Source organism: Marmota marmota, unplaced genomic scaffold, assembly GCF_001458135.2.
Source record: "Marmota marmota marmota unplaced genomic scaffold, marMar, whole genome shotgun sequence".
Classification (NCBI taxonomy): Eukaryota; Metazoa; Chordata; class Mammalia; order Rodentia; family Sciuridae; genus Marmota; species Marmota marmota.
The window spans coordinates 1,870,701-1,884,363 of record NW_026000078.1 but is presented as its reverse complement, the minus strand read 5'-3'; the positions used below and the strand labels follow the sequence as shown (position 1 = coordinate 1,884,363).

Genomic DNA, 13,663 nt, shown 5'->3' with positions numbered 1-13,663 from the left:
GAAAACTTACTGATAAAAACATCTTCATGTTTTGATTAATATTTTATAAAGACTTTTCATATCACAAGTCTATCTAGTATAGTGTACATTCATCTAAAATTAATGGCTTTTTAATCCTGTCCATATTTCAATAAATCTATTCTGATAGTTTGAAGTAAGGTTGGTTAGCAGCACTGTGAGATATTTTAAAGAAGAATAAAAACTATTTTTTTCAGATATTCATTTAAAAATAGAAATAAAGGAATATTCTGGACAAAAATTTTTCTACTGTCAAATAAAAGGTTCAGAAACAATTAGGATTTGAGTCTTTTTTACCTTTATGGGGATTACTCCAGTGAACCATAAAAAGTCAGACATTTTTAAAAATTGTTTGCAGTTACTACTAATAATTAATCTATCAATTAATGTGTACTTAACTGAGTATAGTTAGAATAACTAGTTACATAGTTGTCTAGCTTCTCCCAGTGCTGAAAGCATCAGAAGAGTAAATGTGAGGCACACTTTGACTTCTTTTTACATTTCTATTTCCCTTGGTCCCTCATGGTACTGCATGACTCCATTATTGAGAATCAATTCCATACCTGCACGACATGATCTGGAAGCAGGAATGTAAAAGACATTTACAGTTACAAATAATGTATGATATGCTCTCCACATGTATTCGTAACACAAAGAAATTTAGATTATTTAATATTTACTGATCCCAGTTTTTCCAAGTACCTGATTGCTTCCAACAGCATAGTTGTTGAATTAACTCTTTCAGAAATATGATTTTAAACTAAGAAACCAATGACTGAGTGGTATTACAAACTTGACACCTTAGTTCTGAGATCTATATCTTTGTTTATAAATGGTAAGTTGTTTATTTTCTATTGCTGTAGAATAAAGAGAATCAAATTTCCAAAATTATACATGATCTTTTTTTAAGAACATCTTTTACCTTGTGAGTTTAAAGTAAATTAGTTTTCTTTAGTTTCTGATTGAAAATTCATTGGTCGAAAAACATAAAGCACTACAATTAGTGTATGTATATTATAACACATCAATTCTTACTTTGGGTTCCCTTCTTTTGCAAACAAAAAAAAATTAAACAACAACAATAAAAAAAATATTCAGGAGAGTTCTCACTGTGGTTAGTTATAGTAACTCAGTAAAATGCATTCTTTGTGATGGTGAAACCAGATTGCAAAAGCTTTTTATCCTTTTTTCCCCCTCTTTGGTATGCTTTACAGAAGAATAATCTGTTCCCATTATTCAGAAAATTACTTATACCTTAGAATTTCCATGGTTAAACATGAACAAATCTGTGTTAGATTAATAACATAAAACATTGATGCTGGGGGGCTAGAGCTGGGGCTCAGTGGTAGAGAGCTTGCCTAGCACATGCGAAGTCCTGGGTTCAAACCTCAGTACCACATAAGAATAAATAAATAAAATAAAGGTATTGTATCCAACTACAACTAAAAAAATAAATATTAATAATAATATTATGCTGGAAAAGGGGAAAAGGATCTCAGAAACTATCTGGGCTGCTTATTTTCACACTATCTTTAGAACAGAGGTTTTGTTTTGTCTTATAAATCTTAGATAATATGTGCAGAATAAATATTTTCTCAATGGAACTCGAAGTGAAACTCTAATATGTAAAACAGGTCATGGGTCAAATAATAAATAGTGGGAGGAAGAATTTACTGGGTCTCTACCATCTGCTTCCTTCCCACACAATCAATCCCTTGAAACCTTAGAGTTCTCCGAAGTTTAATTGGAAATATAATTAATCCAACCCCACCTCATCATTCTGCAAGTGGGGAAACTGACTCAAAATAGGTAAAGTAACCAATCAGATCTCACCCTGCTGGTTAGTGGCGAAACAAGTGTAGAATTAGGTCACATGTCTATCGTCCTGAGCTGGATGCCTTGGCCCTCAACTATAATCCCAGAAACTCAGGAGGCTGAAGCAAGAGGATTGCAAATTTGAAACCCTCCTCAGAAATTTATCCAGAATTTAATGAAACCCTAGCTCAAAATAAATGAAAAGGACTGGGGATAGAGCTCAGTTAAAAAAAAAAAGCGTGTCTGGATTTTGTGCTGTTCCCCAGTACAAAATAAATAAACACATAAATAAGTAAGACTACAACCCTGCCCAGCGTAGTTACCTCTCCTACCACCTCCTTTGCTGTCCCTTACCCCTCCTGGCCTCTAGTGACTAACTAGGTACTTCCTGCTGGCTGAATTGTTTTCTGTGTCCCCAGATTTCACTTTCTCCTACACACTAACACTCCCATCCTTTAAAATAGCTTTCCTCATCTCCTTGATCTCACAGAGTCAGGGAAAAGATACAAAATCAACCATGTCCCACACATCCCCAAGGTTTTTGTATTTATAAAGAAGAAAAGGGCTTTGTGGCAGAGTAGTGAAGGTTTTCTGGACAGAGCGTTATTCCCGCTGCCTCTCAAGTAGTTCCGCCAGGCACCTTACTACTGTTTCCATGCAGGGGGCTGGCAAGAGTCTTCCCTTAAAAGGATGAATAGTTTCTTGCCTCTGCAGGTGTAGTTACAAAGGACTGAGCCAGCTCTTCTCAAGTTTCCTGCCCCACCATATAACTTTAAACGGTGTGAAAGAGATGAGTCTGTAATTTTGTATTCACCATGCATAGGTCTTAAAATTTATATTGACAGTTCATGGAATGTATGGATGGCAAAAAAAAAAAAAAAAAGAGTGATATAAATATTCACAACATAGTCTTTCTTTAAAATGATAGTTTCAAAACTCAGCATGGGCCCACATACCTGTCTGTATTCTCAGCTACTCAAAATGCTAAGGCAGGAGGATAGTGAATTCACCACCCCTCACCCCCCACCCCACCACCCCAAAATGGTTGTTTCAAATGACCTGAAAAAGAAGAATAGAGTCTGAATCATTATATGGCACTTAAACTTGTTTATGACAGATGCCTTTGAAATGGACGTGTACATTTGATTGTCTCAAAAGCTGAAATAGGTTTTAAAATTCCAAGATGGTTTTTATCAGTAGGTAGTTACTAGGTGATAACTCTTATTAGGTGATAAACTCCATCTTATTTTTCTCCCAATCCTAAAACCTTCCTTTACCCTTCTTGTTTTCTTGTTTGATACTGTTTTTTTTTTTTTTTCCCTTTATTATTTAGGTGGTTGTTGTTTTGTTTTGCTTTTTATGTTTTCCCTCTAAACTGTCCACTGAACTGGTGTCTGAGCTGAGGAAGTTCCTCCTTGGGCTCAGGCTCCCTCTGGTGCTTCTCTCAGATGCAGAGTAGCTTCCCCTGGAGGCTGAGCTTCTGAGAAAACCCACCTGCTGTGGACTCCACACCAGGAAGAACCTGGAGAAGGGCAATTAAAGCAGAGAGGACCTGGGCAGACACAGCTGTTCTCAAACAGTCAGCCCTACTGCTGTGGTAGGAAAAGACCTGGAAGGGGCCTGTGGGCAGAAGCAATTTGTTTTGCTGCATTTTCAAACATCTAGCTGGCTTGTCCTCATAAATAACTACTTTGTTGAATTAGTCAACTTAAAGTTCTGTAAAATGAATAGAGTACCCTGAAACAGACTGTCAATACCCTTCAAGTTTTTTTTATCTTCAACTAACTACTGTTGTTTCAGTCCTAAGTGAAAAAATGTCTCACTTTTCTGGGTTTGGTTTTGTTTTTGGTAAAGGGAATGGAATCGGGAGTCTCACACATTCTAAGCAAGTGCTCTAATACTGAGCCACATTCCCTGCTCTTTTTAATATTTTGTTTTGTGATGGGGTCTCCCTAAATTACCCAGGCAGGCCTTGAACTTGTCATCCTGCTGCCCCAGCTTCCCAAGTGGTTTAACTTGGATCACCTGGCCAACTTTCATGTTTTTATGCAACTGTTTTTCCTCTCCAAATCATTAGGAGATGTCTGCTTTGTGATAGGGCAACTTAGCAAAATAAGGAAGGGAGTTAGTTCAGAGAAAGGAAAATATTGAAAGCCACAGAAAATGTGATAAATTGCCTTTTTATACATGAGTCATTCAAAGGATGAGAGGAAAGACTTATCATTAAATGCCTGAAGCAGAAGCAGGGCCAAAGAGGGAAAATTAGAGAGAAGTCTGGATCACACTCCTTAGCTCTCCACCTGTGGAAGCGACTGCCTATGAACAGTGAAATCCTAATAATGGGTAGGCAAGTGGGAACACGAACACATATAGGGGAAGTTTACTGTGATTTCTGGGGATAAGCAGAGATGAACAACCTAAATTTAATGTCTTTCGTTTGTTTTTTCATCCTTAAAGTCCAGAGGTCTTTAGTGAGGAATATTCATTTATTTTAGTCCCCAGTATTCTTATGAGTAATGGCAAGAAAATTGCTGTGCAGTGACATCGTTATTAACACACCCTCCAGAACATAGTGTCCTTTAGTGTGATCTTTCAATCTCTCTCTAATTCCTTTTCTCACTTCTCTCCACAACTGAAGCCATTGGTGAAAGGCCAATGACTCACCCCAGATAAAGATTCAACCAAGAGATTGTATTGGGGGCTGCCCGAAGGGGAAGAAAAGGAGAGAGGAGAGAAGGAGGGCAGAGAGGGAGAGGAAGAGAGCAGAGAGAGGAGAGAAAGAAGGGGCAGAGAGGAAGAGAGGAGGATGGCAGAGAGCTTGAGTTTACAAGCTTTGGCTTAAGAAGAGTTGTGTAAGCTTATAAGGGGTTTTCATTAATTAGGCATCTCCTCTCTAAATCAAGTAGTTTTTTTTTTTGTTTTGTTTTGTTTTTTGGTATAGGTGATTGAACTCAGGGTACTCAACCTCTGAGCCACATCCCCACCTCTATTTTGTATTTTATTTAGAGACAGGGTCTCACTGAGTTGCTAAGTGCCTAGAAGTTGCTAAGTCTGGCTTTGAACTCGCGATTCTCCTGTCTCAAGCCTCCCAAGCCACTGGGATTACAGGCGTGCATCACTGTACCCAGCTCAAGTAGGTTTTAATAATTGTGTTTCTTTTGGATTATTTCTCCCACCTTATACAACACTTTTTTTAATAATTTTTTTTTTTTTAGTCATTGATGGACCTTTATTTATTTATTTATTATTTATTTATTTTTATGTGGTGCTGAGACTAGAACCCAGTGCCTCACACATGCTAGGCAAGCACTCTACCACTGAGCCACAATCCCAGCCCTGTATACCACTTTTGATAGCTTGATCCCTTATTCCCTCTTGCTTCAGTTCAAATTTTGTGAAATATCCAAAAACTCAGGATAAAAGATGAAATCTAACAATATTCAACCAGTTGATTTTTTTTTTCTTTTCTGTTCAAAGGTTCAGAATTTATCTCTTTGCCTGCCCCTCCATCTAGGACTTGAATGTTATCATAGAACCTTCTACAGAATATCTAGTTGCCTCTTGCTGAGCAGTTAGAGTAAGGACTCTGTTCCTCTGGGGTGATGAGAGTCACTTGCTTCCACACTGGACAATGTCCTCTCCCTGCCTGGTGAAGCAGGACCACCACCCCAGATTAAAACCCTAAGCTACAGCTTGTGTTTTTGTTTGTTAACTGCCTGTCTGGAAGGCCTCACTCTGGCTTGGACACCCATACATTGTTGTTTCCTAGGCTTCCTTAACTACTGTAACATTAGTCAACCTCAAAGAGTTGTTTTGGACCCAAGCAATTCTTTTGTCTTAAGGAACAAGTACAGAACAAACTCAGGTTAACAAGCACATTAAATCATCCCATTAGGGGAGTAAGAAATTAAGATTGTACACTTTTAATTGAGTCAGAGAAAGAGAACAATCAAGGGGGCTCTCAATGAAAGATTAGTTCCTCATCAAAACAGTATAAAAACTTCTAGACAGAGAACTATCAACAGTACCCTCTTTGGAACTCCTCTCACGCTGTGGGAGTTTTCCTAGCTTCTAATAAATCTGCTATTAAACTCTTACCCTTAGGCATCTGCATACTCCATTCTTTGGGTGAGACAGGAACCCTTCTAGCACTCACTTGACCCTGTATTCCACTGGGGGCTTCACCTCCATCAACTGCAGAGGGATCTGTCTTAACTAAAGCCCTGATTATGGCCATTGGTGAAGTTATCTGCACAGGGTGAGCTTGGTTGCTCTGGACTAAAAGTTGGAGAAACTGATATAAGTCTCACATATGTCAGTAACAGGACAAAAATAAATAAATAAACGAATAAAAATGCTCAAAATATTTGAGTTTCAGTTTCCTTATGAGTGAAACAAGATATTACTTATTTCCAAGAGTAGTTGGTTCAAAAGAAATGAGACTAATATATGAGAAGGAATGTAGGATAAAATTATTGAAATGCAGGATATTTGATTTACTTTTTTTTTTTTAGAGAGAGAGAGATAAATTTTTAATTAATTCTTTTTTTTTGAGGCAGGGACTCACTAAGTTGCCCAGGCTGGCCTTGAACTTGTGATTCTTCTGCCTCAGCCTCTTCAGTAGCTGGGATCATAGGCATGCATCACTGCATTTGGCTGGCAATAGGGAATTTGAGTTTAATTTTCCTAAGGGTCCAAACCCAGATACACNATTTTTTTTTTTTTTTTTTTTTTTTAGTTTCCGGTGGACACAACATCTTTATTTTATTTTTATGTAGCGCATGAGGATCAAACCCAGCACCCCGCACATGCCAGGGGAGCGCGCATTACCACTTGAGCCACATCCCCAACCCTTGATTTACTTTTTACTTTTACTTCTTAGGCCTTAAGATCCCAGGCCCATACAGAGGATTGAACTGGTGGGTGTTTCACACTGAGCCACATCCCTAGCCCTTCTTATTTTTTGAGACAGGTTCTCATTAAATTGTTGAGGCTGGACTTGAACTTGAGATTCTCCCACCTCAGCTTCACAAATTGCTGGGATTATAGGCATGTACCCCAATGCCTGGCAGGACCTTCTTCTCTGATATGAACCCCCTGAAATTTTGGAAGAACTCTCTCATGGTTGTTTTAGATTTATGAAGCAGAGCTTTGTAATTAAATTACAAGCAAAACATATGGACTTGAAATACAATTGTTAAAATTATCATTTTACTTCTCCTATTTAGAACATTCTTAAATATTTCATGAGTTTTGTAATATTAAAAACTGCTAAATAGTTCATTTAGTTCTTCTAATTAACACAAAAGTTTCAAACAGTGCTGCATCAGTAATCATTGTGATTGGTAATGCTGTAGGTAGTAATAAACTATATGCACCCTCCAAGTACTGAGCTTCGAAATAGTATTGAAATTGGTCTAAAGTTCTATGTCATTACAAGTTAAGGTGAATTGAAATTATTGGTGGTTCATTATGGGAATTAGACTTCATCTTCTAAAGTCAGACTGTATAAAAGCACAAACCCCAGTTTTTCTGACTACCCCCTTTATGACCTTAAGCAAGTTTCTTCCTGTCTCTATGTTACAGTTTCTTCAGCAGTAAAATGGGCAGGATAAAATCAACTAGTCCACAGGAGTATTAAGATATTTAAGGCAATAATAAGCATGAATTGCCAAAAATTGATAGATTTACAAAAATGCCAATCTCACTATTACGTGAGTTTTATTTACCCCTGAATAATTGCTCTCATATGTTAAAATTGGAGCAGATCTTTTCTCATAGGTATCCAAAAAACATCTAAGTACGTCCTTCCATCTGAGGTCTTGATTTTATTTTGCTTCTTTTTTTAATGTCAGCATGGGTGACCTAAAACAGAGCATTCAAAATGTTCATAAAGCTTCCTCTATTTATTGCTGACCTCAACATAGAGGTCTCTATCAAAATCCACAGGACTGTCAGGAACTTGTCTTTTAAATTAGATTTTTCCTCTTTCAAGTTACCTTTTTCTTGCCAAAAAGGTGACTTTTTATAGTTCAGTTTCAAACTAACTGGCATAGAGAAGGTCATGTCTCTTTTTAGTGATTCTTACAAGAAGACAATTGGAAGTACAAACAAGTCTTAAGACTCCACTTTTATTAAGCTGATCTTCAGGTAGGAAGCTAAATGAACATCAAATGTTATTCACCTTTCCCTCTAGCCTCATTCCAGAGAGCAACTGACACCCAACCCTGTAAGGATATGCTCCACCAAGTTAGCCAAACACTTGGCAAGTGCATGTCAATATTAATGCTGCTGGGCTTAACAGTCAGTGTTTGCACTGCTTTTAAAATATTTTAATATTATAATTGGATGGCCCCTGCCCTTTATCCAAAAGCTAAATTTATTCTAGTGACAAGCCTTAATTTTATGACATATTTGAGGTTTGTATCCAATGCCAGGAGAAACTCACAGGGTCTCTGCCCAGGTACTCAGGTCAAACCTTTAATTGTATCATTGAAACTACTCTGCTAATGTGCTTTTATGTAGATAATCTCTAGACTTCTTCTGTAACACAAAAAGAATAATCCAATGATTTTTAAGATCTTATCTAATTCTAACAATATTTAATTCTAAGAATACCTTTCTATTCTAACTGGAAGTTCAGGCAAAAATGCTAAGGGGAAAAAACGGTGAGTAGGATATTTAAAAAGAGGTTATGTTAATGAGTCTGACCTCTTGGGAATAAAAGGTAGCATAGGAGACTTCTAGGAATTAAATATAAAGAAGTCAGAGGAGACTAATAAGATAGGTCAGGCAATATTGGCTTTTCATAATAGATCAAGGACAAAGATTATGATATCTTTGTGAGTTTCTTGAGTTTTTAGTTTAGGGCTTCCCCAATATTCATTTATAATTGTTGTTAGAATGTCCAATAGCACCCTGTCATAGTTATTAAAGGCCTTGAAAAGAAAAAGACGTGGGTGTAATTCTACAGTTAGTGTGTCATGAGCTGGGGCCGGGACACAACAGGCGATGAGACAATGAAGTCATCTCCCTCTTTGCCTGAGCGTGTGAGAAATTCCTCCCTATCTGCTCACTTTCAGGAAACAGAAGGAAAGCTAGAAGGCTAAAAAATTCTGATTCTGACTGTATAAGTAAGGTCAGAATTGAGCCAGAAGGTGGACCACTGATTTATCTCATATTTCCATAGGAAAAACAAATTCAGACACAAAATGGGTGGTTTGTCTATATAACATCTGGCAGGTGACTGGCAGGTGGCTTTTTCAATAACCATAAGATTAATCTCTAAAAATAACTATATGCATGTTTAGCACCATATATATATGGACATAGCATAGGAATTAAAAGCAGGACTCTGTAGATATACTGTCCATAAAGGAGGCCACATGTCGCTATCACTATAGAACCCTGAGAAGTGGCCAAGTCAAATTGAGATGTACCATAAGTGTAAGATATTCACTCAATTGAAACACTTATTACAATTTTTTTTAAAAGAGAATATGAATTATCTCATGAACAATTTTTGTAAAATTACATGTTAAAATCATGACATTTTGGATCACTTGAGTTAAAATATGTTACTAAAATTTGGTTTCACTTGTTTCTTTTGACTTTTTAAAATGTAGTTACTGGAAAATTTTCAGTGACACATGTGGTTCTCATTATATTTCTCTTGTATAGTGCCTCTCTGGAATGTGCCACCTGGCTTCACATCCTACTGCCACCACATGCAGACTGTGTGTTCTCGGGAAAATTAACTCATTGTATTTTCTGTGAAGTGGGAATAATAATATTTCTTGCTGATTTGACTGCTTCTTGGTCTGAATGGAAATGAGCTGTCCCCAGAAAGCAGCCTGACCTTGGATGATGCAGCATTCTTCAGCCAAGGGAATCCCCAAAGACTGAATAACTGAGAAATGAGTCACACCCAGCAGTTATAGAAATGAGTCCTGCACCAGGGCATCTATAATAACTTATGTTGTACAATGCTAGGAATTTTTTAAAATATGATATTTGCATGAAACCTATGCACATCCTCTTATAGACTTCATTTATTTTTTATAGTGCTGGGAATAGAACCCAGGGACTCACCCATGCTAGGCAAGTGCTTTACCACAGAGCCATATTCCCAGCTTAATGAAGGAAACTATTGGCAGAAAATTAAGAGCAACTACAAAAATGAACCTTCAAAATTGTTAATACAGACACTTTCAGATTACACAATTTCAAATGTACTCATTGTGCCTTTCTTCCAGTGACATAATGAAAATAGGTTCATTGGTGGTCTTTTTTGGGGGAAGGGGTACCAGGGATTAAATGAAGGGAGTTGCAAATGAACTCTCTACCACTGAGCATTCTACACCTCCAGCCCTTTTTATTTCATTTTGAGATAAGATCTTACTAATTTTACTCAGGCCAGCCTTGAACTTGTGATCCTCCTGCCTCAGCCTCCCAAATAGCTGAGATTAAAGATATAGAACCCTGTCACTATTAAGTATCCTTTAGTAAGCAGGTATTCCATTTTGTTTTCTTTCTGTGGATGTTTAAAGACTAAAAATTGTTTTTAATTCTGAATGAACCTAAATGTTTCTTTTAAAGCACAACTTCAGTACATTGCTTAAACTACAGGAGTTTTGATTTGGAATTAGGCTTAATTATGTTAGGCAAATCTTTAGTTAGAAAAATGATCATCAATATGAACTAATTTATAATTATTATTGATATTAATGTTTCTGGAGGACTGCATACTTAGTGTCTTAGTCTGGTTTCTGTTGTGGTAACAAAATACTTGAGGTTGGGTAATTGATAACCATGCCTGGATATTTACATTATTTGGATCTTCTGTTATTCTTGATAAATAATTAGACAAAAAGTAAAGACAGCTATTTTTGTACTTGATAGAGTATATATAGGGTCAACAGAAAATATCCACATTTCTAATACCTGCTCATAGGCAGGTGAAAGGCAAATAACAATATGGTAAAATATACATTTAAATGCCCAAGGAATAGCACAGACAATTCTTCAAAATGAGTGGAAACCACAAGGGCTGAATAAATTCATGGTTCATAAGGGAAGATTCCAAACAGGAGGAACAACATAAGCAACGTCACACAAAGACATGAGGGGTCATGGAAGTTTAAACTTCATGCTCAGACTAGTCTGGCCACTGTGGAGTGTCCTGTTGGACTGGGCAGGAGGTTAAATGACAAACATGAGTAGAAGACACACTGCAATAGAATGGGAATGCTACTGCTTTAGGCTAGAAAGGCAAGATGATAACTGCGTAAAGTTATTAGAAGATTAACTTGGAAGACTCTGCCCAGCAAAAGAAACAAAAGGAAAATTAAAAAAAGAAAGAAAAAAACCTCTCTAAACCCTCTGAGATCTTTGCAAAATGGTGTTGATTTATTTTACCCTATGTCATCATGTGATATCTTTCCCACTTTATCAATAATCAGGTCTTTAATGTGTGAGAAGTTCCTTAGGACAGGGCGTTGTTTCAGAGTGTCATTTATTAATAATAATCAGAAAGAAATGCATTAGGAATTGCCATTTACTGTTGAGAAGGCTGAGCTACCAGATCTAGTGTAGAAAGACAAGTCATACATGAGTAAGTGATTAGAGATGTTTCTAAAGTTTCATTAAAATGTCAAAATATGACAAAAGGCATTAGGAAATGGTGGGAGATCTGTAATAATATGGAAACTGAAGAAGACAGATCTTTTAAAATGGATAAGGAAAATATAACTGAATGAGGCTGCATTGCGTGTGTGTACATTGCTTAATCTCTTGTCTTTAAAGGATGAAAACACAAACTTCTTCAAAACAAACGTTTTGCTTAAGATGCTGCAAACCCACTTTCTCTTTATCCTGTAACAGTAGTCTGTGTTTTGTGTGTTTGCTATTGGTTTTCTCAGACTCAGATTAGTCCCAAAGAAGGGTGGCAAGTGTACAGCTCAGCGCAGGATCCCGATGGGCGGTGCATTTGTACAGTGGTTGCTCCAGAGCAAAACCTATGTTCCCGGGATGCCAAAAGCCGGCAACTCCGCCAGCTCCTGGAAAAGGTAGGTGTCCTCTGTCCCCTATGAATATTTTAATTAAAATCTACCATTCTTTGAAAAGGAAAATGGTGAGGAAGATCCTTCTGATTTTTGTCGTTTCAAATCAGCTTTTTCTACTCTTTGAAAGGGTTATCTCAAGCTTCCTTCTATACTGTTCTATTTCTATAACTTTTTACCATTCCGAACCTCTCATTCATAAGACAGGCTTTCTACCATGATGTCTTAATATCCTGTAAGTCTCTCTTTTAAGAGGGGTTAAAAAAAAAGCAGCAGGAAGTCTTATCACTGTCAGAAATTCAGCCTTAACTCTCAGGATCACACTAGACTCTTTGAGCTCATACTTTTGGATTCCATTAACAATCTTGCAAGGAAGTTAAAATAATGGAATGCAATATGCAAGCTATCTGGAGAGATAATGAATAATTCCGAGTATTTATCATCATTCTCTAAGTCATTCCTTTGAACATTAAGCTCTTCAATTTCATTCAATACCATTCTCTCCATAATTTACTTAAACCGGATTCATGGATCCATAACAATCAAATGCAGAATGCCCTTGATTTATTCTCTTTTACAGATAAAAGTCAGCTCATGAAAGGTTATTTATGTTTAGTTAGGGAGAGAAAAACCCAATGAATGGTTCTTTCAATTATCCCCATTCAGACTTTCACTGTGCTGGTCTCTGAATATAGTAGGACAGCTGGGGTGGTCAGAATGAGGCAGGGATGACAACATGTTTGAATTTCAAATATCATCAGGGATACTAAGATAGATTAGGTAATATGTGTTTTAGAGGATATCACGCTCACCAATTGACTGCAATATCATTTCCATGGTCTTGCACACATTTATGGCATTGAATAGGAACTGTTTTGACATAAAATTAAGAGAAGCTGGGGGGGAAACACATCTAGCTTGTTAGTGTACAAATAAGGCTTCATTACTGCAAGGCAAGGTACAGTAACTTTCTTCCACCAGCCAAACAGTGATGATGAGCTAGCTCTGTGTACATCATTTCAAACTCTACCAATGTTCTAAGATTTTAAGAAGACTTTTTTCATGTTTTTCACACAAAGCCTGGTTTGTTTCACCTTCCCTTGAATTTGAAGCTAACATCACCTATTGACTCTGTCCTCTCAAGCCTCCTTTATGGACAAGATCCCATTCTCACTGCTCCTTCAGTATCTGTCCCTAGACAAGAACATGTCATTTTTGTTGAAATTAATACCTAGCGAATGTGCCTCTTACTGGTTAGAAGTCATGACAAATAAATTATGATTATTTGGGGATATCGTTTTTCAATCTTGATTTTCTTTTTTCCTATGAAAAAAATTGAGTATTATATTTCATTTTGCTTGGGTAGCCAGAAAATAATGTTAGAAAATGATTTCATCTCAAATCTAACTTTGGTTTGGTTTTTTATTAAATTAAACTTCCACTCAAATTACTGACAGTTTATCCCAATCTTTTCTTCTACACAGATTTTTTTTTTCCTTTCAAGCAAGCCCCCTCTCAATACTGGGGATCAAAACCATGGGTTCTACATGTAGTCACACATCTAGCCCTTTTTATTTTTTGAGACAGGATCTTACCTAACAGGATCTTACCAAACTGGCCTCAGGCTCTCAATCTTCCTATCTCAGCCTTCTGAGTCACTGAGGTTACATACATGCACTGTAGTGCGTGGCAGAAATATCTTCTTTCTACATCAGCTATGCTGAGAAAGTTATGGTCCCTGAGAGAATGTTTCTCAGCATCTTATGTAT

The 13,663-nt window shown here is 37.0% G+C and overlaps 1 protein-coding gene across 2 annotated transcripts in view; it reads left to right on the top strand.

Moving 5' to 3' along the window:
* Olfm3 (olfactomedin 3) overlaps positions 1-13,663 on the top strand; it is a 212,839-nt gene that overhangs the window by 166,649 nt on the left and 32,527 nt on the right. For both annotated transcript variants that reach the window (XM_015502601.2, XM_048814621.1), the window contains exon 2: positions 11,754-11,900. In XM_015502601.2, coding sequence (XP_015358087.1) covers positions 11,754-11,900 — 147 coding nt within the window. The remainder of the gene's footprint in view (positions 1-11,753; positions 11,901-13,663) is intronic.